The 25,156-nt window shown below is 40.3% G+C and overlaps 1 protein-coding gene across 2 annotated transcripts in view; it reads right to left on the reverse strand.

The window, feature by feature from the left end:
* The window catches only part of LOC127353436 (polypeptide N-acetylgalactosaminyltransferase 18-like), a 155,418-nt gene that overhangs the window by 68,490 nt on the left and 61,772 nt on the right, over nt 1-25,156 (reverse strand). For both annotated transcript variants that reach the window (XM_051382682.1, XM_051382681.1), the window contains exons 2-3: nt 6,455-6,662; nt 6,124-6,290 (exon numbers count right to left, since the gene is read on the reverse strand). In XM_051382682.1, the coding sequence (XP_051238642.1) occupies nt 6,124-6,290; nt 6,455-6,662 (375 nt within the window). The remainder of the gene's footprint in view (nt 1-6,123; nt 6,291-6,454; nt 6,663-25,156) is intronic.

Here is a 25,156-nt window from a genome sequence, read left to right on the forward strand (position 1 = left end):
AATCACTCAAAGTCACTCCAGTGGTTGCTCCCCTGCACTCCTTTGTAAAGCTGTGCTCTCACATTATAGCGATGAAGATGGTCAGGAAAGGAATAATAGATCTACAAATCAACAAAGATAAAACCCAGGTTGTAGAAACATGGACGTTCTTTTTAAAATAAAGTGCGACTGAAAATATTGAATTATTGAAGACAGGGAAAGCTGGAGAGGGCAAGCTTTATTTAGGCTACACAGGAGATTTAGGTAAGCAGAAATTTATATAGAAAATAATTTAAAACATTAGAAAAAGAATAACAGAGAAGAAGAAGGAAGACAACAATATATGAACTAGCAGCTCTGTGAGGCCGTACTTATGCACAATGTTGGAGCTAAATGCTAGCATATTCACAGCACACTTACAGTGCAACGGCAATGCTAATATTTTGCAGGTAGGCCTATAATGTTTATATACATTAGTAGCAGCTAATTAACACTGAACACAAAGTACAACTGAGGCTTGTGGTAATGTCTGTAGTTCTGTAGGTAGCCTATAAACCGAAAGTACTGGACAACTTTTATGATAGAGGAAGTCACCAATCCATCCAAAAGGTCTGACCAAAGACAACTGACTGACTGACCAACACTGCCATAGAGCTCTGCTGCTTGCTGAAAACTAAAATTACTAAAATGTAGTCTACTTCCAAAAATATGTATAATGGAATAAAAGGCTGGGAAAAAAACCATAATATTCAGAATTATCAGCCCAGGGTTTGTGAAATCTTCTGCAGAAACAGTGATTTGTTACGTTTGTTTTATACTACGGACACAGTTAGCATATGCTAACAGATGATGTGAGAGGCCTAGAGGGTTCATATTAAAAAATAACTGGTATACTGTCAGATTATCAACACAGATAAGGTACACATATACACAGTCTTGGACTATGTTGTAAGATTCGGCATTATGGTTTCCTTCCTTTCTTCCTTCCTTCCTTAGTGACTTCATAAACGCCTTGAACACATTCAGGTAGACAGACAGACACACATAAAGGGATTCAGTTCAGACACACACAGACTGCACACAGTGGAACAGCGAACATCTTCATTTCCTCGTTGTGATTTCTCTGTGTTGTAATCCTGCCCGCAGGCTACGGCGGCTGCCGTCCCCTTTCTATTCATTATTACCCTCAGCCTGGATTCACTAGTCTCTCTGTTTTCCTTTAATGAGCCACAGTTTGCTGCTGACCTGGAAGAAAGATGGGCTCATTTAAAACTGGAGTTGGGAGTATTTGAAGAGCACCTTATTGTATTACACGTACATGTGAGATTACTTCCAAACATAAAAAATCAAGTCATTAAATCAAGCGCACCTCCAGTTTCCCAATTAATTTTCAGATGTTTGGTCCATGCTGTGAAATATGTTTTTACTCAAATGTAGCTGACTGTCTGAACAGCAGGAGCACTGTTTGCCTTCTGTCCATTACAAAAACTTCATAAAAGAACTGCTGGGCTCAGACTGACAGAGGAAGATGGTTAGGAAAGACTCAGTGGAAAGTAGATTGATGCATCTTCTCCTACAGTGACCGGGGGCTATTTCACAAAAGCAGATTTCTTTTTCCCCCCTCTCGTCTCGTTTATGAATCAGAATCATAAAGCCTTGGGATGTGCACGCACGTCATTTTCTACTCATATGGACACGTCTTTTGCACCATCCTGGGTGAATTCACATTTAATCTTTCCTGTTCACTGACGTGCATGTGCAAAGGTTTATTATACACTATTTACCCTGTAAGCACCCTGTTTTGCTGTGCTTTGAGCTATATGCTACTGTCAGCAACATACTCACAATGACAATGGTAAGATGTGCTTTGCAGGTATCAAGTTTACAATGTTCACAATCCCAGTTTAGTATGTTAGCATTATTTTTGCAGGTATTGGACAAATAGAAAATGTGACCTGATGGCACCATGAAAAGTCAGGGAGTCACTAAAGTTATTACAATCCATCCCATCTCGCACATTTCACCAGAAACCAGCAAAAAAACCCAACCCCATGGTAGGCTACTAGAGGAAAAGTCATTGGATATATTGTCTACAAAATGTCATGGCAATTCACAAGATATGTTTGAGATACTTCAGCGTGGACCAAAGAGCCACGAAGCAAGTATGTCTGAAAATATACTGAATAAATTGTGGTTGGCTCTTTTCACAATCGTCTGACATTGTACAGCCCCAACATTTAATCCATTCATTAAAAAGATATTTGTTAGATTAAATCATAGTGGAAATAATTATTACTTGCAGACCTAATTTTGAATAAACTGTAGAATTGGTATAAGTTGTGATATAGAGATTTGGCTAGCAGCGAGATGAAGTAATTCAAAGTAATGTCATTGTGACATTAATGGAGGTTTGCATGGCTCAGTGATCTTTGAACAGCACTTTGAGGTTTTATGAATACAACCCCTGATGTCTGTGCTAATTTAACGCATAATGAGTGTGACTGCATTGCCACTTTTGCCTTCATCTAGCCTCAGTTGACCCTCATTTGTCATAATTACACCATGTACAATCAATAAGCTATAGTAATGATCACGCACTTTCACTTTCAGAGTTATCTTCCATCAATTACCTTCATTATGAATTACCACCACGCAGTTGTTATTCACCGCAAAGCAAAAGCATTAAATCACATTTCCTAGAGAATGCTTAACTTAAGCAGTTGTAATGCACTAGGAGGGAATGATTTGAGGTAAATGTTGAATCTATTTATCCCCCTGGCTGCTCTACTAATCAGCATTCAACCCTGCGCAGCTACCATGACTAAACTCTGATATACTGTATTATTGAAGAACAGAGGAGCAGTGAAAGACCCATAAAATCTGCGGGCGACAGTGGTGGCGGACAGATTTCTCATAATGGTAATTATAGATTTGGCAGAAGTGAAATATGTTCCATAGTACGTGATGCAATTATTAACACCGGTCCTCTAACAGACAAGTTGCACCCGTGCCTCGCCTGCGACTGCTGTATTAAGTTTTAATCTGTTTTCATACACCAGTGATGCAGCTAATGCCTGCACACGTCCTGATCTTTGTGCACCATCCAAAGCAGAATATAAAGTAAGTGGGATATAAAATATAGACAGTCTACGCTGTAGCTTACCTACAGGAGTCAGTACTTACTGTAATTATTCAACTATAGATCTTTGCCCTATAATGTGAGGAAAAACTCTCAAACTGGTGCGAATTAAATCGTCTTTTTATTCATCTATTATTTGTCTGCAGTGTTGTAAGCAGCAGGTTAGTTCTTCAAGTTTAAATTTTAAACAATAATTTATGGACATGGCAGAGGCATCAGCCAAATACAGCCAAACCAAGATCACATGCTTACTTTTTACCATAAATTTAATTGCACTGTTTCTTTTTTTTTTTTTTTTTAAACACTTACTGCTGTATTCTGTGAGGTAAAAATATATATAAAAAGATTTAATATCTTAAAGCAGTGGGCTATGCCATCTTCCTGTAGCTATGTATTCTGGTGGCATTGTGGCATTCCTACAGTACTTTTCCTACAGTAACTTCATATTATACAGATATCATATGAGAATAATACCATAAACTCAATGTTGAGTTGCTACAAAAGAACATAAAATATTATATAAAAAGACAAAAACCAAGATAGAAGACGATACAAAGATAATGTTGGGCATGCCACAAGGTGTAAATACAACAGAACAAAATCTCGAGTAACTAGGCTATATGAATATTTTAAAGAGATTAGAAATCAATAGAAGAGATTAGAAATCACTACTGCTAGAGTGTGGTATTTTAAGTAGTACAGTATTTTAAGCTCATTATAAGTTAAATTGTACCACATATATTCGAAGTCCCGGTACAGATATACATAAACACCTCCCGGCAGTAAACCTGCTATCACTATGGCTCCACAAACATAATTATTACAGGATTCAGAGCAACTAAGTCCCACTCAACATTTCTAGTTTAATGTGGGAAAGTGGTGTGTTGGAAGAAAGACCAGTGACAGCAGTGAGCTAAAGTTGGCCAAACAACAGCAGTCTTTGGCTGAGCTGCCCCTCTGGAGGCTGTTGTGGTTGGAGTTGTATTTTTGCTGTTTTGGCTGCATAAATATGTGCTATATAATTGCTAATGTTAGAACTAATTAAATCACCATATCGTCCAAAGTGTGACAGGCTTGAATCACGTTACACAATATTGTTTTATATAGTGCTGTCACATGAACCAGTCTTAACTAGGTAATAAGCTAACTAGCTGGCTAGTTGGCTAACATATAGGCAGGCAATATTGCAAACGTTTAAAGCTGAGCATGGTTCAGAAGCATATGTGGAGATTTTTATTCAATGCATCCCATTGATTATACCATTTGGCGTTAGACTCAAGACTCACATGACAAGTGGAGACTTGCCCCTTTTTGCAGGTTAGAACAACAGCCCCTCAAATTGTCTGCATACGTCCCTGAGTGACGGGATGTACAAAGCAGGCGGTAAATGAAGGTGGCTAATTAAATCAATTCTTAATCATTCATTTTTATTTTTACTGTGAAAACGAAATACCTAGTAAAAAGTACTTAATCAGTAGTGTGTCAGGGCTAGTTGACTGAACCCAGGAGCAGACACACAGACCAGATGGACGGTTTAAGGGTCTTTATTCCACACACACACACACACACACACACACACACACACACACACACACCGGGGGGAGTACGGTAAGAGTACGCTAAACACTGAGAGGAGCCACGAAAGTTACCACCAAGTTGGCTGAACAATCCGGGAATGAATGGGAGGAAGACCGGGGTTCTTGAAGGCTGAGGCTGATGAATTGATAGAGCGCAGGTGAGACAGCACACAGGTGAGGTGAATAGAGGCCGCACCCTCATCAGACACACACACACACACACACACACACACACAGGGAAGGAGGAGGAGCAAAAGGAGCAGGAGGGGAGCAGAGCCATGACAGAGTGTTTGCTAAACTAAGTTAGTGTCAATCAAAATTACTAGTGAAAACTGCTTCATCAAGAATTTTTTAAACTTACAAATTGAGTTTGTGTTACATAGTATGTTTAATATGTTTATGTAATATGTTTCAACAATATTTTGAGTTAAAATAACTTTATTACATTACAGTGATGTATCATATCTCAAGCTTTACATAACTTGTTGGTTCTTGGCTATATAATCTTGTGTGCTTCATTACAACTTCTGAACATTGTTGTATTGAACTTTGCTTTGTGTCACTCTGAGCTCTCTTTGCTTCCAGCGATCCAACTCTCAAGGGTGGAACCAGCAGCTGCTGAAATAACACATCACAACAACTCCTAAGTACTGCCAGTCTGCGTGTAACAAGGGACACTAATATTCATATCACACCCACATCAGGGCGGTCACACATAGCTGGTTGTGAAAACTCCCACACACATCCATTAACCACACTCCGCCACACATTACCTCCCATTTCTCACAGTTTACCCCTGCGCTTTGTGCAAATAAACTGTCAAGTTGGTCACCAAACTACCCTTCAAAAACACAAAGGGCAGATCATGCTGCTACTATGGTAGTTTTGTTTTCCTCGAAAAGGCATGAATCACTACACCCTGAAAATACGGAGTAAAAAATGATGCAGAAAATCACTTAATAGGCAAATACTGTATATATTGATAAGACTGAAATTCCCTCAGAAAACAAATGGCCAAGAGGTAATTGCTTTCAAGAAAAAGTATTGCTGCCAAGAGAGATATCTAAAGGGGATACACCTTTCAATCCCACCTCTAATTGATTGCTCCTTGTGGATGGACGGAGGTATAAATGAGTGTAAGCTCTGTGGTTGTGATCGAGGATCGTGATTGCGCCTGCTGCTGTGGTCCTGCTCGTTGCCCACTGCTAAGATTATTGTTATTATTATTATCATCATTATTATGGCTATTATCATCCCTGTCATCATCATCATCATCATTAGCCATATTTATACTATTGTAGTTGATATTGTTGCCGTGCATCTCTGTCTTTATCTCTCTCTGTCCACCTGTCTGAACTGGGTTGCATCCAGACCAGAGCACAAACATATAATAAAAGGGAAATTTTGAGGAAGTTTTATGATTCTTACGGCTGTTGCTGTGATCATCGACCAGTATGATCTCTTTGAGCAGGTGTGATGGAGTCCTCTGGATGGCTGTGTGGACAGAGCGCAGCAACACTGACAAGGCTTCATTGACAAAGATGAAGATGACGCTGATCTGAGGAAGATCTGATGAATAAGTCATGTTTCTGCACCTGGGGAGGTAAACGGAGAGAATCGGAGGCTTTGTTACTTTAACACAGTCAAGGCTTAAACAACATAATTCCATTAGAGCTGGAATCCATACAGAAAAATACCAGCATCATGCATCTTGATCGGTTAATCAATAAACAGTGCACACATCAATCAGCTGACTGACCCGTCCGGTCGTAAATCTGGGATTGGCCGGGTGAGAGAGATGCGGTCGCTAAGGTAACCGTTGTAGCCATAGTAACGGAACTTCTTGAGGGCAACCCTTCGACTCTCTGGGCCTAGGTCGTGACCCCAGTGGTCGAACAGAGAGGAGGCGGAGTCTGAGGCTGAGTCCGACGAGGAGGCAGCGTCTTCACCGTCCTTCTGAGGGGTCTCTGTGGACAGAGAGGGAGAGAGGTTGACGCACTTTGGACAAACTGTTTTTTGAGGAAACATAATTTAATACTTTATATATTGTTCATTTCGAAGTTTTCTCCTAGAGCCGTCACTAAACACTGTGCTGCCAGATTCTCTGACAGCTACCTGATGTAACGCTGTGGAGAAACTGAATGACAAATGAACTCTATTCATGGAGCTTTGCAGGAAAGTATGGCATGTGGTTATCAAACAAAACCCATTTGCAGAGGGCTGAAAGAATCATTTCAGCAGCACGGGGGAAAAGGATGGACCACAAATGCGATGCGCAATAACAGGGATTTTCATTGTCATTACAAGTAACTCATTCTGGCAGCCACGCCGTTCTACTTCTGCAGAGGTGGACACAAATCTTCTAACATGCCCAAGGAAGCGTTTTTTTTAAATAGCACAGTAGCTGACGTGTGCAGCACCAGCCCTTTCCCATGCATGGTGGAAAACAGAGTAGAAAATATGCCTGTTAGGTAAAAGAAAACATTAGCAAACAACACAAATCATACCTGGAGGTTTAAATTATTATTCATTACTGTGAATAACAGCGTGCAAACAGATCAAGAGGCTGTTCTCATTCTAGCTCCTTATGATTCGAAACATGGATGGCGAATGATGCTTTACAGCTTCCCTGTCACCTGTTCTCATTGTGTGGCAGATTTGGGGCAGCAGAATTTGAATTCAGTGGTCTGTTGTTTGTCCCCTGGAAGATGGGAATCAACTGAGAGAATGAAATATTCATGAGAGAGAGGCATGCTAAAATTCCTGACCCAAGAGCACAGGTGTTGAAAAAGTGGAAAGTGTCTAAACAAAAAGTGCTGAAGCCATAGAAATAAAATGTACAATTACAGTATGAGACTCCAGATGAGTAAGTCATTTCTACATTCACTTTCACAACTGCATATAAATGTCTTGCCTGAAAAATTAAACAGCCCTAATTAGCAATATTTGTTTTCTCTCACAATGGTCTGATCGCTTAAAGAACGGAAATGTAATACTGTTGTCACTTTCTGTGTATAATGATAGTGCAGCTATATATATAGATATTTACATATATTTTTCAAAAGAATATCAAAATGTCAAAATTGTCACATTTGTAACACCCTTTTTAAATGTACGCATGCATCTGTGACCTCATCATGCAAACACAAATATGCCCGTCATCCTAGTCCCTTTGAAAAATAATCGTGTGCAGAGCTGTCATCTTCAAGATATCAGCAAAAATCGACTTTTGTGCAAGTGTTTTTCCAATAACTTTTCCTCCTTACCAACAACTAAATACTAATCTATTTTTACAGAATAACCCCCTGATGGTTTTTTGGCAAAGCGTTCTTGGCTTGAGCACACCATTTAGCTTTTGAACAAGAAAGCGGAGGCAGCATTTGTGGTACGGTTGTAACAACGGAACAGCTAATGGTAGTTTCTTCCAGGAAGCATTCAGGATGTTAGGTGAGAGTAGAACGAGCAACAGGGGAGGTTGAGTTGGATGGATGGATGGGTCAAACACAGGACTTTAATGCAGGAGACTGCCATTTGTGTGCCCTGTTCAACCAAAAGTAAATTTGATCTATTATTTTAAACCTGACTATGACATTTTCATCCAGTCATTATTCAGGTGTCTTGCTCTGTCAGGAGGAATAATGTGAAGTAGTTTTTTGCTCGCACACAAACAAGTAACTGCTGCATTTAAGTACTGTAACAACTAACTAACACCTAACAACATTTTTCAAGGCGGCCATTTTGACATGAAACAGTAATCACAGGGGTTCATTTTAGCATATCAGGGCGTTCCTAGTGAGCCAACATGCAGAATAGCAGCCCCGAGAATCTGTTTGACCTGAATGGAATGTTGCCTTATTACTACCATTGGTAACACCTGTGTTTTCATGTCAAAATGGCTGCTGTGAGAAAGGTCTATTGTTACGCATCAGCGATACAGTTGTAAAGTGGCACACCGGTTCATTTTCATATAATTATGTGGTGTCTGTTCACAAAACAGAACAAGAGCAGACATGTCCACCATACCGTAAACAAACATTTTGCCTGTAAGTGACACAGTCTCTGAGTAATATGGCAAAAACAACTGTTCCAACTGTCAACTCCAACTCCAATATTTTATAGTATTATGCAGAAAAAACTTTAAAGTTAAAGCTATGGTAGGTAATGTATTTCAGAAGCATTTTTTTCATTTGTTGAAATTCTCTTCACATTACGTCAGAAATAAATGAATAAAACTATGAACTATGTAGTATATAGAACTATGTATGAATGAGACATGGGGAAGCTGGATACGTTTAGCAATGACAAGGATGTGCTGTGCTCCTCTCAGGCACTGTGTGTTGATGTGTGTTGGGGTATTAGCTTGAAAAGAATAAAAGCTTCAACATTAACATCTCAAATGTAGGGTGTGTTATCACAGAAACGTATATGTCTTCTATTTGGTACTTACACTTTTGACAAAATGAGTACACAAAAATGTATATGTACTGATTACTTAGTACAAATGAATTGGCTTTAAGATTCTGGCCCAAATGTCTTTTTCTCTTCTGCCCTCCAAACAGGGCTGCTAAAGGCACTTCACCCATCTCTCCTTCTTGAGCTGAATGGGTTTTTTATTAGTCTGAAGAGCAGTACTTCACCCTTTGGCAATAACATGCTTAATGCTCTCGTGGGTGAAATGCCACCTCCCTCATAGCCTCCTAATAAGCACCCTAAAAGGACTGCAAATGATTTTGTGTTACACTTTTTTTGGCCACAAATGCATTGTGACGCACCTTAAGTTTTGAAAAGCTTTAAGTTGCCCCATTTGGGAAACCATTTTGAGTTGATATCTGACAGAAAGAGGAATGTTGGTTGGAAAAATCAATTTATATTCACTGATGCTTTTAGTTAATGCATTTTGTTTTTTGGCACTGGAGGACAGCAGGAATGAGAGCGTGTACTTTGAAAGGTTTCTCAGTGTAGCCAAATTCTCGAGAGGGAAAAGGACTGACACATCACAGAGCACCTGTAGAGGTTTCTTGATGTTCTAGACCTGAACAGAGGGTGTGTGTTGTGTCCTGCCCTGCACTGTGTACAACATATTTCATTATTAATTTAATAGGACCCAGCTACCCTTTCCAACATGGCTTGAGGGCATAGCTTACCTCTGCAAGAAAAGTCAGGGGGAATCAAGTAGAACAATGGTGTGATTGTTAGTGTGTGTGTGTGTGTATGTGTGTGTGTGTGATATGGTACGTACAAGAGTGTATGCGTAGGTGCAAAGGGGCAAGTGTCTCCTGTGTGCATGCTACTGTCAGAGAAAATATAATTAGAACTAATGAGCTAATAACTAAGCACAATAGCAGAGTTAACATTATACATACACATGTATCTGTGTGACTTAACTGAGAGGTCATGGTAATGCAAAGCACAGTGCTTTGTGAACCTTCTTTCACATTACATTTAGATATGCCATATTATATCGTATTCAGGGAGTACATAAAATTATTGAATCAAAAACAATCCATTGTCATTTACTTATTACATCATGTGTTTTCTCCAGCCAACGCACAATAGTACTTTGTTCCTGTCACTGTAACTGCAGATAAACACAGTGTAGCATTTAGCAGCTAAAGAGACAAATATTTTTCTCGGTAGTTTACTAAAACAGAGGTGAAATCTGAGGGAATGTTGGATTTACATTTGTTAGGTTGCAAGATACCCGTCTCCAAAGTACTTATGTTGCTCTGTGTATGCTGGATGTGCATATTGGCAGCCGTTTGCCGTTTACAAGTTGTTTCATAGACCCCAAAGTGCATATGTGATTGTTAAATCAGCATATATTTCTGCGACCCCTTAAAGTCTCCATGGCAGTACATGTCGAGATATTTTGTTCTGGACCGAAATGGTAAAACCAAATGGCCTATTCCCTATGTTTAGATCGGTTGCTCACTTTCTTAAAGGGGCAAAATGGAAAAAAGTAACTACTGTAAATGTGTGAATGGTAGGGGTGGGTGATATGGGCAAAAAATAATATCTCGTTATTTTGGGGGATTTTGGCGATAACGATAATCAGTCGATATCCTTTAAAATGTGATTGGAATTGTCTGAGTTAGGGCTTGTGTCCACCAAACGCGTTTTTAGCGCTGAGAGCGCTCGAAACCTCATTTTCCGAGCACCCAGCGGTGTTAGAAGTTGAACAGATTTCAACTTGAAGCGCTCTGAGTGCTGTGCTAAAAAAACGTCTCCGCTGACATCTTTTTACCGCTGAAGACGCTTAGCGCTCTGAACGCTGAAGCTCATAGGATTTGTATTCAAAATAGGCGCTGCTAGCACTAAAAACCTGTTTGGTGGACACAGACCCTTTTCAGTCTTTTTGAAACCAAACATTTCCATGCCAGAGAGGAAGACCCACGTCTTGGCACTAAATCATCTGAAGTACCGGTAGCTTCAGGGACAGGAGGTGCTTGCGTTTTCTCTCTACCATCACAACGCGCTGCTAAACTGTTGCAAGGAGGATGCTAGCGAGAGGTCATGTGATCACGCCATGTGATCACGTAGGCCTACTAGTCGTGTGACTGAATCCTGCCATGCTGTAGAGAGCGTTGCTGCACCGTGTATTAAGTGGATGTGAGGAGTTTATGCATGCGTTTCAATATTTTTGGCGAAGTAATTTAAATACTTGATAATGGAAATTTGCACATCGTCAAAACAACAATGACGATACTATCGCAAATGATATATATCGCCCACCTCTAATGAATGGGCTCACTTTTTGCCACAGCTCCACATGAATCTATTTTTTGTATTACTTGCAGTATTTAATTCTCTCCAGTACCAGTGTTTTTTCTCCTCTTACCCCAACCCGACAGACCAGCTGGTAGCGCACAAACACACGGGACCTAGGGGGTCAGAGGTAGACCCCTACAAGTGCTGCTCACTGTTCAGTCTGGCAGCATCCAGGACTGCATTGTGACGGTAAACAGTGGAAGTTTGTCCTGTGATACCCTTGTTGCGGATAGAAACTTGGCCGCCTGTCAGTGTCTGCTCAGCTGTGATTGCACACAGAACACACACACACACACACACAATGCACACATACAGACAGAAAGTTCAGCAAGAGAGTGGACAATTTTGTAAAGAAAGTCTCCAACTTTTTCAATGAAAAACGATGGAATGCACATTTGCTGCATTGAAAAGACTCTTTAAAAACATTTAGACGTACAATAACAGAATGTATCAACTCTCTCAGACTGATTAAATGCAAGAGAAAGAGCACAAAAGAAAGAAAACTTCACAAGAATTGTGATGACAAGAGCGACAGAGAACGAGAGCGAATGAGAAGAAGGCAGAGGAGTTAGGAGAGCGACAAAAGTGCTGACAGGATGTGTAGTGAGAGAGTGATGAGAAGGAGGGGAAGTAGGAGAGGCAGAGAGAGTGATGAGAACAAGAGAATAAAAGGTTTGTGACAGACGGTATTCATCCCTGGGCATCTGTAAACCAGGCGACCCTGCTGCTCTGTTGCATCAGCTCGGAGAGACACACTCTTTTATTGGCTCAGACACCGAGACAGTTCCCTGTCCACACACACACACACACACACACACACACACACACACACACACACACAGGCCTGGACTCCCCATAACCTAATGGATTCGGAATGGGCCACTCTGCTGGGTGACAGAGTGTCTCACCTTGTCCTCCAGTCACTTTATGCTGAATTGGCGTGCTGTTGGCTCAGCAGGTTGGGCGCTGCACACTGCAGACCAGATCTCAACCCCCAGCACCCACAGTCACAGGCCTGCAGTCAACACTGATGCAGCCAGAGCCAAGGGCTGGTTCAGTCCGAGCCTGAGACCATGGCTATTCCAGACCAGCAATGGTGGCTTTAGGATGAACAGAAACGTAGGAGCCCAGTGCTAAACCACAACGGTATTGACTAATGGACACATAAAAGGTTTAAGACCATCACATAATGGACACGCATTTTCCATTGTTTGTACTGTTGAGAAAAGAAATTAGTATGGACCTGCGGCTAAATGCTTTGTACTCTGAAATCCAATTCTATCTGCTTTAGTGACTGAAGTAGAAATGTGCAAATTGAAAATGTAGGAGACAAAATTTAAAGCTGAATATATGGGTCTTTGAATTAAAGGACCAGTGTAGAGGATTTAATGGCATGTAGTGGTGAAGCTGCAGTTTGCAGCTAACTGAACACTGCTGGCGTCTCTATCTGATGACTGGGGAATGAGAACGGGCTGTGAAGAGTGTGGAGAAACTACAGTGGCTGCGTAACTACTGAAAAATTAGATCCTCCTAAATGTTACACACTGGAACTTTAATACACCATATAAACTTCTGTATGTTGGAGGATGGTGGATCTAAAAATGCCACACTTACTATAGTTGGAGACAATGTTGATTTGGTTAAACAGCAGCTACTAGACATCAGTCTCAAACAGAATGTGATTATCTTGCATGTTTTAGAGGAATGGTTTGCTCCATTTTTTTCCTTTGGTTCTTAGCGTCAATGTTAGTAAATATTGATGGACTGAAAACACCAGGGACAACAGTGGAAATAAGAATAAATGATGCATAATACAGCATGCATACAGTACACCATGCTCCTACATATAGTAACTGGTATTCATGAAAACAGAACATCTGGTGACAATGTGCGCCCCACACTCATACTTCAGACTGCATTGAGAACATAAATCTCTCAGGAGCGGGCGGTCTGGAATGGTCAGAAATCCAGCGGGAGCGGGATTATGGAAACAGCCCTGTGCAGGGCTCTACTATAGACCACAGGGTTTGCTAAAGGGAGCTCAGTGTTAATCAAATGGAAACAAAAAATAAGAGCGAATCTGTTCTTGAAAATGATGCTGAGTTTCACTGCTGTCAATCCTGTCTTCTAGAAAGTATGTTTATATACAACTAATTTGCAGCAGCAAGGGCGTTTTGAAGGAAACATAATGCCAACCAGATTACAGTTTGAGTTTTTTCTCATGTATTTGCTGGTATGCCTATCTCAATCTCATACAGAAAAAAACATTATCAAGGTTGAAGTTAGCAGGAAAATCATTGGGACTCAGCAGACAAAAGAAGTCCTAAAGAAGGCAGAATTCATCATGTCTGACAGTTCCCACCCCGTGCACTGTGTCCTGCCTTTAGACAACCACTAGCCAAAGCTAACAGATATAAATTCTCTTTCATACCCTCTGCTATTTCTCTGCTCAGCTCTGTGGAGTATGGTTAACATCTCCACTATGCCTGTTCTGTCACTAATGTGTACTTGGCCTTGTACTCATGTTTTTATGTGTTTTAATATGTGTAGGCATGTATGGATGAAGTTTTCCTTTTATTCGTATGTTTATTTATATCTGCTCGTAACATCTACCTTATTTAACTTTATGGTTATGTCTAGGCGTTGGAAGCACTGGTCTTGGTTTAATACAGAAAAGTGACTTGACTCACAAAGAATGATCTTTTCCTAACTGTAACAAATGTGCTTTGGTCGTCTAAATCTAACAGACCAGACTCTTGATGTAAACACAACATCACCTCTTAATTTGATATACTGAACTTGTTAGTAAAGATTGGCTTATTTACACGTCATTAGCAACATTAGCATTCATTTGGAGTCCTGTTTCTGGTCCAATATTCACTCTGTTTTAGCTCTGTTTTTTGTCTGTACTCACTCCCGAGGTAAATATCTGTCTCTTTAGCTGTAAAATGCTCCACTATGTTCACCACTTACTCTCAAACTGTGTCTGCCTGTTGTTTGGAGCTGAGGAGGTGGTGTACAGTGGGTTTTTAGAGCTTTTAACTGAAAACGGAGTGAGCAATGAGAGTAAACCAAAGCAGTAGTTGTGTACCGGTCGGCTAAACAATGAGCTTGATAATGACGTAATCTGATATGTAACACTCATAAGATGAAGTGGATCTGAACAATCTTGAATATCTCTGACAAAGTTGAGGCAACCCACCATACTGTAGTCAGTACCGTCCTGCTGTTCGCATCCATGTGCACATCACAGCTCGTGCCAGTGTTGAAAGGCTGTTACTGCAGCTTCAGCAACATTCTGACAGCATCGGCAGTCACCATATAACTACCTGCACCAATTTTAAAAACAAGACGGAAACACATCTCTGCTGGATATTTCTGTTTTGATTTACACGTCATGTAAGAATTTGATGCCTGTGTGGTTTGATGTAAAACCTGACCGCCCCTTGCATACCAAATGCTCGCTAGGTAACAGCTCCGTGTACAAGAGCTCAGCAGCTCGGCTGTCAGCGGAGTTTTGGTCGACTGGTAGACGGGGACATGAAGTGATGGATGACAACTTTACAGCGGGAAGTAGGAGGCAGTTCAAGGGGGAACAAAAAAAGAGGGAAAAACAATAAAAACCGAATTCTAAACTGAACCTGTGAACAAAATTCAGGATAATCAAACCTCCCCACACTCTGGGTACAAGATGTATTTGAGCCAAATGTTCTAAACGAGGCCCTTGATTGTCAATTTTCCATCCAAATGCTTAATGGTGAGCATATTCATTTGCATTCCCCACTGGACTGACGATAAAAGTAGTCATCAAAGAGGTGATGGAGATGTCTTTTGAGGACAGAGTCGACATTATTACCATGCAGTGCAGGCCTGTTGGTGTGGAGGGGAAATGCTGGAGGGCTGTGGCGGTGATTCAGTGCTGGATCTTGTTTAGGGAGCAAGAATGTCTGCTCTGCTGTCTGTGAGTCAGCGTAAGAGATGCTTCCAGCATCTACTTATTCCTTTTTGAAACCTTTTCACCTTTTTGTAATGACGCTGGCCTCAATTCTGCTCGTTTGCAAAGACTCACCAGAAAATACTCTACATACAATATGCCTACATTCGAGCTCATCAATTGAGGGAAATGGAATGCTGTCGCAGAGAAAAGGGCATTCAGGATTTGGAGTTCACATCTTGTTTGCAATAAGCTCTTATTGTGACATGTGAGTGAAAGCCTGGATACCCGGTGTTTACTGACATCACCCGTCTAGTGTTTGTTTTTATCCTCCGCATTAAATCACACAGTAAAATCAGGAATCTTCCGTTTATTCAGCCCCATTGATTTATGTGTGGGATATAAAGATGCACATAAACAGCTTAAACTGATCAAGACCTTAAATGGGACACAAACCCGATTTGCAAAACACAGTGCGTGGATGTAAAAACACTCAATTAGACCTCAGCGCCTCCTCCGTGTACTTTCAAGTTGCACATCAGCCCCGCATAGAAACGCTTGCTGCTTCGCAGGAACCTATCCCAGCAGGCTTTGCACTTGTAACACAAACACACACCCACACACACCCGAGGATTTGAAAGAATTTGTTTTCGTGGAGAGAATCTCATTTGCTCTGCAAGCCCTGCAACATTATCTCCCTACGAAAGCTTTTTGTGTTCCAATATTTAAAGAGGCAAAAGGGAAAACATAGGCAATTCATTTGCCTTTTGTACTGACTCCGAGCCCCATCAAATCACACAACAGATTCTTTTCATATCGCAGCGAGCGATGACTCACAAAAGTGCCTTTTCAATTGTTTACTGTGTGTTTGACTGCGTTGCCACGAGCATCCTCGCACAAGAGTCATTTGCAAAACGTTGTGCTTCTCCCAGCTGGGGCAAAAAGTGAATCCATCTGCACATCCCTAAAGTAAAGGAAACTCATTTTTGCAAGTTTGGTGCGGCTGCTTCTTAGGCTACAACGACACGCACATACCAATAGAAAGAAAGGGAGTGCGTGTGATGAAGAGAGGGAGAGAGATGGGAGCCTGCAGCCTTGTGCGAAAGTTCACACATGATTAATTTAATCAAGCAGTGAGCAGATGTTGATCTTTGTCTTCCTCTCCCCCATCAGGCATGAATAATGTGTTTAATGGATCACACCTGGACAAGTCAAATCTGTACTTACAGTGTAACCAGAGCGACAGAGCGAGACACACAGGAAACTAAAACTGAGATGCATTATGCATTTTTAGAAGTTTAGTTATAACTTTGCTAACTCTCCCTTCAGTGCTAGAAAGTTGTCGACATGCTGAACTGAAAACATGTTCTTACTCTTTAATTAACGTCCACTGTATATTATTTAGGAGGATCTATTGGCAGAAATGGTGTCCCCTATGTTGAACCGGCATGTTATTAGACCATAACGGACAAACCAAACTCTGGCTCTAGACAGGGCCTTCTGCGTGAGTTTCCTGGCCTCTGTAGTTTCTCAAGTTGGAAGGCTGAGCTGTATTCAAATGGTTGCAATTTGCAACTTCACCGCCATATGCTTCTAAATCTTATACACTGGTCCTTTAAATTCACTGTAATGCACAATGAGGCCAACATTTTTTGTTTATTTTAGTTTTTTGTAATTATATGTTTTGAGTTGTGTAGTTTTTAAGGGAACTTAAACATATTTGTATCAATCTATATTTTTATCCAGCATTTCATCTTTTTATGTATGCAACTACATATGAAAATATGAAAACTAAATCTTGAATCTTTATCTACTGTATCTGTTAAAGTCAACCTGAGTTCTGTTTTATGGAAATACATTTTAAAAGAATAGCTTTACATTTTGTAAAATATGCCTATTTGCTTTCTTTCCTCGGGTGAAATGAGAAAATGAATACTAATCTCACTTCTGTGTGTTAGAGAACTAGATGATTCAGTCTAGTTTGGCTTGAAGACAGAGGGAAACAGCTAACCTAGCCAAAGAATTACAGAAAAATGCATCTACCAGCACCTCTAAAGTTCATTAACATCTCAAGTCTCAAAACCTCATTTGTTTAACCTGCACAAAACCTGAAACCAGATAAATAAAGATACATTCTTATAGACTATAACTACAAAATTGAATGCTCTTGTTTTTTCATTTTTTTTCATTTTTAGATGCAAAGCCTCTCTGTGAGCTGTAGGTGAAACCCACTCACAGGATCATCATTAGCTAGGTGTGCTCTAATATGTTGTTTGCAGTGACGTGATTTGTGAAAGGCAGAATGGATGAGATGGAAAGATGAAAGCCCGTACTGTGCTAGCCATTGTTTACTCACTGTGTCGTCCCAGTTAACGTGTGTGAAATGTGGAATCAGCCGATTCATTCTTAAATTATGGCTAAAAACCTATTTTGAGGTCACAATGACCTTTTACCTTTAAGTCAAAAGTGAATGGTTCCTTCTGTTCCTGAGTTACAGTGGTTTTTATTTATTTATAATTAATGGCCATAAAAGTCATCACTTCATCGCTGTGTGAAATAATAATTCATAATTCCAGTAACAATTCTTGTGTTATGGCCGAAAACGTGTTTCAAAAGGTAATAATGAGTGTCACCTGTTTCGCAGTCACCACTGGAAGTAGAGGGTGAAGTGAGGGTGTTGTTATCTGAAACCACACAGCTAGATGCTACTAAATCCTATAACCACTGGTCCTTTAATTGCGCTCCCTCTCAGATCCGCCTTTTCTCATTCTCTCTTTCTCATGTGCTGTCTACTATTTCGCCACACTACTCAGCAGCATGCACTCAACGAACTGACTGAACATTGTGTTGATGTGTGTGTCCGTGTGTGTCCCTGATCACAGACAGAGATCGTGCCATCAGGTTGAAAGCAGACGGGGAAGGTCTACAGTACTGAGGGACTGTATCTGCCCTGTGTTGTTTGGTCTTTGATTTAGCCATTTCATTTAGCATTTTTAACACTGGCATGGATCCAGGCACAATCCAGTTGCCAGTAGTGGTGGGCAATACCACAGGATTTGGTTTTGATCCGATACCAAGTAATTCAGGGCCAAAATATTGCAGATATTGATACTGATACTTTTCTATTATTAAAAGTTCCTCATGTAATTTCAAGCACTTTAAGCACTCCATAAATCATTTTTTATGAAATTTATATGATTATTTTGTCCTTTCCAAAACACGGCAGTTTTTCAAGGCAAATAGGAAAAATATTCAAAATTATTATATTGTTCTAAACTGAATGTGGAAAAAGTTTTATTGATTTTCTTTTATTTTATTTAACTTTTTTTTCACAACTAAACAGAAGTACCTTCAACCATTCTTCTTTCCCTCAGTTACAACAATGGATCTCAACCTTAACAGCCTGCCTACGCACACGTTTTCATTCACACCGGTGAAACAGCACCAAATGATACTTTGCTTTCTTTCAGATGTGTGTGTCCGTATCAGTTAGAGAGTGCACCGCACACACACAACATGAGGAAAGTAGTGGATAAAAGTCAGAAGAGAAGAGTCTTGTTTGCACAGACAGTTCTACTGAATGAAATACAAATGGTAACATAGGAAAGAGAAACTGATCCCTTTATGGTATCATTCCTATTGACTCAATATTGACTCGCTGTTCAAAAATTATATAGTAGTAGTGTCTATAGTATTGAATTTTTGGGATCAATCTGCCCACCCCTACTTGCCAGGCCCCTGGGAATCCCCCCGGTGCTCCCGATGGGCAGTCCAGGTCTGACCCAGTCGAGACTTTTATAGAAAAGTGACTCGCAGGAGCTTTTTTAACAATGAGGCCGACCACACGTAATGGAGTGCATGTCTGACTGCAGTTATTCAGCCCCTGAGTTCTCCAAAACAAAAAAGAGTTATGATACACACCAGCACTGAAATTTCTATCTGCAATTTCCGTGTGCAAGCTGACTTATCTAAATTTGTACTCCCTCGCTTTGATAACCCTCACCTCGTTGTTTACTGAGTGGAATAATTCAGAGTGTTTCTCCTCTCGCCTCTCTCTCCCTCTGTGTTGTCTCTCCAACACAAAGCTTGACAGGCTGCAGATTAAAGATCAGAGAGGCAGATTCCATTATCAAGCCATTTCCCTCCTTTACCACACTAACAACCTTTTAAAACTATCAACCATCATTTTCTCCCCATCTCGCTGTCGTCATAGTGCGACAGCCTCAACCATGACTGTCACTCCTTCTTCCAGCCAGTGTGTGTGTGTGTGTGTGTGTGTGTGTGTGTGTGTTTGTGTGTGAAGACAATGGATCGTTTCCCACTGCAGATGGCCAAAAACATTATCCATCATAGCTCTCAAGAGATGCACACACATATGCCAGCGCACACACTTAGACACACACACAGGAAGAAGCGAGACACGTACTGAACACCCACCCACACATACGAACACATATACACACACACACACACACACACACACACACAACACTCACAGCATGGGGAGCTTACATGATGGGAGGGTAATCTATGTCTTGATCGCAGCTCGACTGCTTGATTCTCCAAGTCGTCCACTTCCAGAAATCAATACAGATAGAGTGGGCCTTCCTGTAAGTCCATATGGCCCTCTGCTGCAACAGACGGCTCCACTGCTCCACTAATTACATTACAGCACTACTGATAAGATTTTATTGTCTCATACAAGCAGATGAGCGGGACAATGTAACTGCTATAAAAGGCATTTCTTGGAAAGAGAGTAGTAAAGAAAAAAAAGAAAATACTTTCTTATAAGATATTAAGTTCTTCAATCTTATTCTGCGTAATTCTACTCAGAAAAAAAAGCGGCATCTCTTTCAGGGCGAGATGAAAGAGGTACAACTGCAAGACATATTTTTCCTTTAGCTTCTGATAAAACATTATATTGGAGCTGTAGAGCACAAGGATCACTCAAATTATGTGATTGCAGTTATCATGTGTTTCAGTGGTTGGTTTAAGGTTCATCCTTAAGGGTTTGTTTTTACTAGTTTATCTGGATACATTTGCTGGTGCTAAAGAAAAGTTAAGGGACTCTTCCTGAGGGGGGACATGAATGTGTGTATCAAATGTTATAGCAACCAATCCATTTCACTTAACACCACACATTTCAACCCCATGGTGGCGCTAGAAGAAAGGTCAGCACCAAAGTCCTTAGGATACATTGTCTGGGAGCCATAAATGTCAAAATTCGAAGCCAATCTGTATGGCTTTAGACCATGATCTTAATTTCATTAGACATTTTAACAAGGTCATGGAAGCATAATTCTTTCATGCGAGGAACATTGCCAAAATTAGACCATTTTTAAATCAGAACGATGCTGAAATGCTGATACATGCTTTTCACTAGCCGCTTAGACAATTGCAGCTCTCTTTTTAATGGTCTCCCTAAAAAGTCTTAAGAAAATTACAGTTAATTCAGAATGCTGCAGCCAGGATTTTGACCCGTTCAAAAGAAAAGGAGATCATATTACCACTCAGAAATCTGGTGAGGCTGCTTTCTGACCCTAAACTGACCCTCCACCCGGATCTTAAAACAGCAAGCTCCCTTGGTATATATAAAAATAAATTATTATTGAGTTTTATTGTATTTGGATTAAACTGTTCTTCTATTGCCTTTGCTATTATTATTGAGATTTTTACTGGTTACTGGTTATTTATTAATTTCTGTTATTTCTATTGTTTTAATCTTATTGTTAAGCATTGGGCTGCATTTTTCATGTAACGCTGATCAAAGTGACTGCATGCCACGACTATGTTCAGAGGAAGACAGCAGGTGATAAAAACAAAAAGTACCTTGTATGTTCTCCTCTGTGACCTCTTACACAACAATACTTCTGGTTGAAAAGAATAAATAAATAAAATTCAGGGAAATGTCATCTTTATGCAAATGAATTACTTTCCCCAGAACAATGCAATCCGGCGTCCCTTACTTGAAATATACATCAGCATGTGCTACTATGCAGCCGTTTAAAATATGCATCAAAACAGATTGGAAAGGTTTTTTCCTCCGAACAAGAGATTTGCATTTGCGGCGGCCTGCGTGCTCTAACAGCACAATATGCCTTAGTTCTGGGGGCATAATCAGAGGAACAGAAGGGCATGCATGTTCTCTAAAAAAAGACACCCTGGAGACACTGGGAGGAAAAACCTGTTACTGGTACTTGAGGAAGCCAATTAGTACACAGCAGGAGAACAGCAGGTTTGCTAGAGAGAAGAAGGGAGGAGGTGAGAGCAGAGAGAGGAAGAGAATTAAAAATCTTTCAATACAAGCCACATCATATCTACTCTCTGTAAAGTACAGAGTTAAGCTGTCAGCACTAACAACGAAGTGCAGCTTGCTTGAAATGGAGACACATTTGAACACACCACTGCATACAAATCACACTACGGTTTAATACTGTTGGTTAATTTACCGTCCATAAAAGCTAAGGTTTGTGAGGATTAAAGTGGTGTTTGAAACCCGGGGAAAGTGGAAATAGTGGTGACACAAACACAGAGAATGACAACAACAACAACAACAATAAAAGAAAACAGAACCAAAGATGGCCGGGGGAGTCAGAGGATTTAGAGTTTGACTGTCACAAAGGTGCAGGAGTCTTCTAAAAAGCTCAGCCAGCAGAGCCCCTGAAAGCATTTGTACTGAAAGAGCTGACCACAGGGCACTGGCACAAACACTGTATGAGAACAAAGGCAGAGAGCCACAGAAGGAAAGAGAGATGTTTCTTCACAAGGCAGCACAAACAATTCAATGATGTTTAAGACTCAAGACTTCTTCTGTTTATTGAACGATTTTAGATATTTCAGACCCTCCTAGTGACTTTATTTCTCAAATGCGACCAGTATTACACTTTTTTGATCATGAGAAAAAAATCTTAATGTACAGTGGTACCCAACCTGAGAGTCGGGATCCCTCTAGGGGTCATAAGGTAAATCTTAGGGGTTGCAGGATAATCGCTAAAATAGAGGGACATTTTATTACTTTTAAAATGATAAAGTACACAGTAGTTTTACAGTTTTTAAGTATCTTCTTTCAGCATTTTATGCCTTTTTAGTGAGTCAACAGTTGAAAGATGGACGGGACGGAAAGAGATGGAGAATTACATGATGCTAGAAAGGTCACCAGCCAGACTCAAATTTGGGATGTTAGGAAGTTGTTGTTGGGAACTGTTTGGAAAAGGCCAGGCACTTTCAAAAATTACTTGGCAGGTGATTGCATAAACCATCTGTCTATCAACGTCTATCATGGGTGAACTTAAACCAATCAAATCAATGAACCATATAATGCTGTGAAACTCATACCATCATCTACCAAACATCTTTTCCATCTAGAAGAGCCTTCAGGGCCATTCTTTGCTCTCCTTTCAATGAAGAAATACTCTTCTACGCTAACCCCGTTAGCAGCCGCCATTGTTGTTTTTGACCAAACGCGTTCTCACACACCTAGAGTTAAGGTTAAACCATGCTTAATCAATGATTTTACCTCGAGTTCAGCTAAATAGAACTGGCAGCTAAATGCTAAGGACAACATGCCAACATGCTCACAATGACAATGCTAACATGCTGATACCATGTTAGAGAACGAATACTGTGATTGTTTATATCCTGATGTAGTAGTGTCCTAGTTAACTGCTCTGTAGGCTAGGAAGTGCTTTACAAAAAACAAAGCTTAATGCGATCTACCCTATTCTCCACCTCGCAGAAAGTATCCATGCTTGCAGACTAGGTGTACAGGCAATACGCAACCCGATGACGAAAGGTTACAAGTGGACTGTGCTTTGCTTTAAAGGGTCACAAGCCAAAAAGGTTGGGCTCAAACTGATGTTATTTTACACTGCTTCAGTACTTGTTTCAGAATATCCACTTTGCTTGTAAAGAGTTGTCAATGGTGCCCGCAAGCAAAAAAAAATATTCAACTAGTTCAGTCAGAATGCCTCTGCTCATTGTTGAGGCAGAAGCCAATGTAGCACTTTGTGCATTTTGCCAACTTGCCCTTTTGTCCTAAGAACATGCCAAAATTAATTTGTGCTTTAAGTATTCAGCTGTCTTTTCAAACTAAACCATATGTCCTGGTTTATTAAACCCACAATGGGCTTATCCCCGGTTGGTTCCTCCATCATAAGAGTACTAATTTAGTAAAATAAGTCACAGCCCCGGGGTGAGACCAAAATTCTCACATGGATGTCTAACAAAAGGACATAAGAACCCAAACTAACTGTGTTAAAGGATGTTCTGTCAGAAATATGTCCAAGAGCTGTTTCATTGATTTGTGCAGCCTGAGTGTTACCAGCAACCTACTGGCAGTATTTCACACACTGATACTTGGATGAAAAAATCGTATATACTTCCTGAATATCATTGTGCTGCGGCACAATGCACAGTCAGGAGTTTGAGTTTATGAGATGAAATTAATATCCCTTCCACAAACAGGCATGCCATTTGCTGGTAAATGAAAATATTTCTCCTTTGACTTTGCAGATCAATCATGCAAACATCAAGCAAGGCTCTCTACGAGGTTTGTGTGTTCAGCTCCAAACTAATATCCATCACAGCGTCTCATAGTCATGCTAATCATACTGATAAGGTGCCAACATGAGTCACACCCACTCTCATTTCAACACATAAATCAAAGGTAGTATATGACATGATTCCTGGGAGCTAATAAAAGGCTGATGGCTATAAGTAAAGCTGCTCTTTTCCCCATGGCACAAAATGACCATATTAAATCTATAGGGGGCTGAACAATACCCATGATCACTGATTACTTCAGGTGCTGGGATTACTAGCTTTTTAGTTTTAGAAGAAAAACGTCACACTGATTCACTGACACTGGATTCCCTCACTGATTATTGGCATTTTCAATCTGTCCAATGCTATGAATGAGTGACATGAGGCTGGGGTCCCACTAGCTGGTTTCATTGTTGGTTCTGGTTCCAGGTTAGTGAAATACCCAGATACACTAACCACTGAGGCGCACAAATCTCAAATCAAATCTTTTATGTCTCCGCTGTTTTCTCTTTTTTCAATCAAAGAGCAATGTACAAACAGGCTTGTTGTTTTTAGTTCCATAGCTTTTGTTAGCCAAAATGACAAACATATGCCATTATGACATTTGGATATGTCATAGAGCTAGCTAGCAAACTACGTACAAACCAGTTGTGTGTGTAGTTTGTCTATGATGTGTTTGTGTGACAGCTGAGCTTGGTCTTCCAGGATCTCCAGTTCTTTTTGTTATTTACCTTCAGAACTTCTCTATACGTTGTCATAAGGCTTCAGGATCAGCACACATTTTGTCCTTCAACATGAAATATGTCTTCCCCTCAGTTTGAGCTGCCCAAATTCAATTAATCTATATCCGTTTATTCTTGCATCTTCTCATGGCATCTTATAAATAAAGGAACACCACTTTGTGACATAACAGCATGCTGACACCGAAATAATCTCGTCAACTTTGTCTCATCAGTTCTAGTAGTTAGAATCTCATCGTTAAACTTTCATTTATATCATTTCAATAATTCAGGCTTCTCAACTTTAGTTGTCAACAGTGGCAGCCTCAGGCTGTTTGAGGGGCATGAGTGGACTAGCACACAAAAACAACTTAGTCAGGGTTAGGATTAGAACTCGAAGGGCACTTAACAACTTTTTGTCCACTGGAAAGGCCAAACCACGGTAGAGATCAGTGTTAACTAACTAACTATGTGACCTAAATAGATTTGATACAGGATT

This window comes from Dicentrarchus labrax, unplaced genomic scaffold, assembly GCF_905237075.1.
Source record: "Dicentrarchus labrax unplaced genomic scaffold, dlabrax2021, whole genome shotgun sequence".
In the NCBI taxonomy this organism is placed as follows: Eukaryota; Metazoa; Chordata; class Actinopteri; family Moronidae; genus Dicentrarchus; species Dicentrarchus labrax.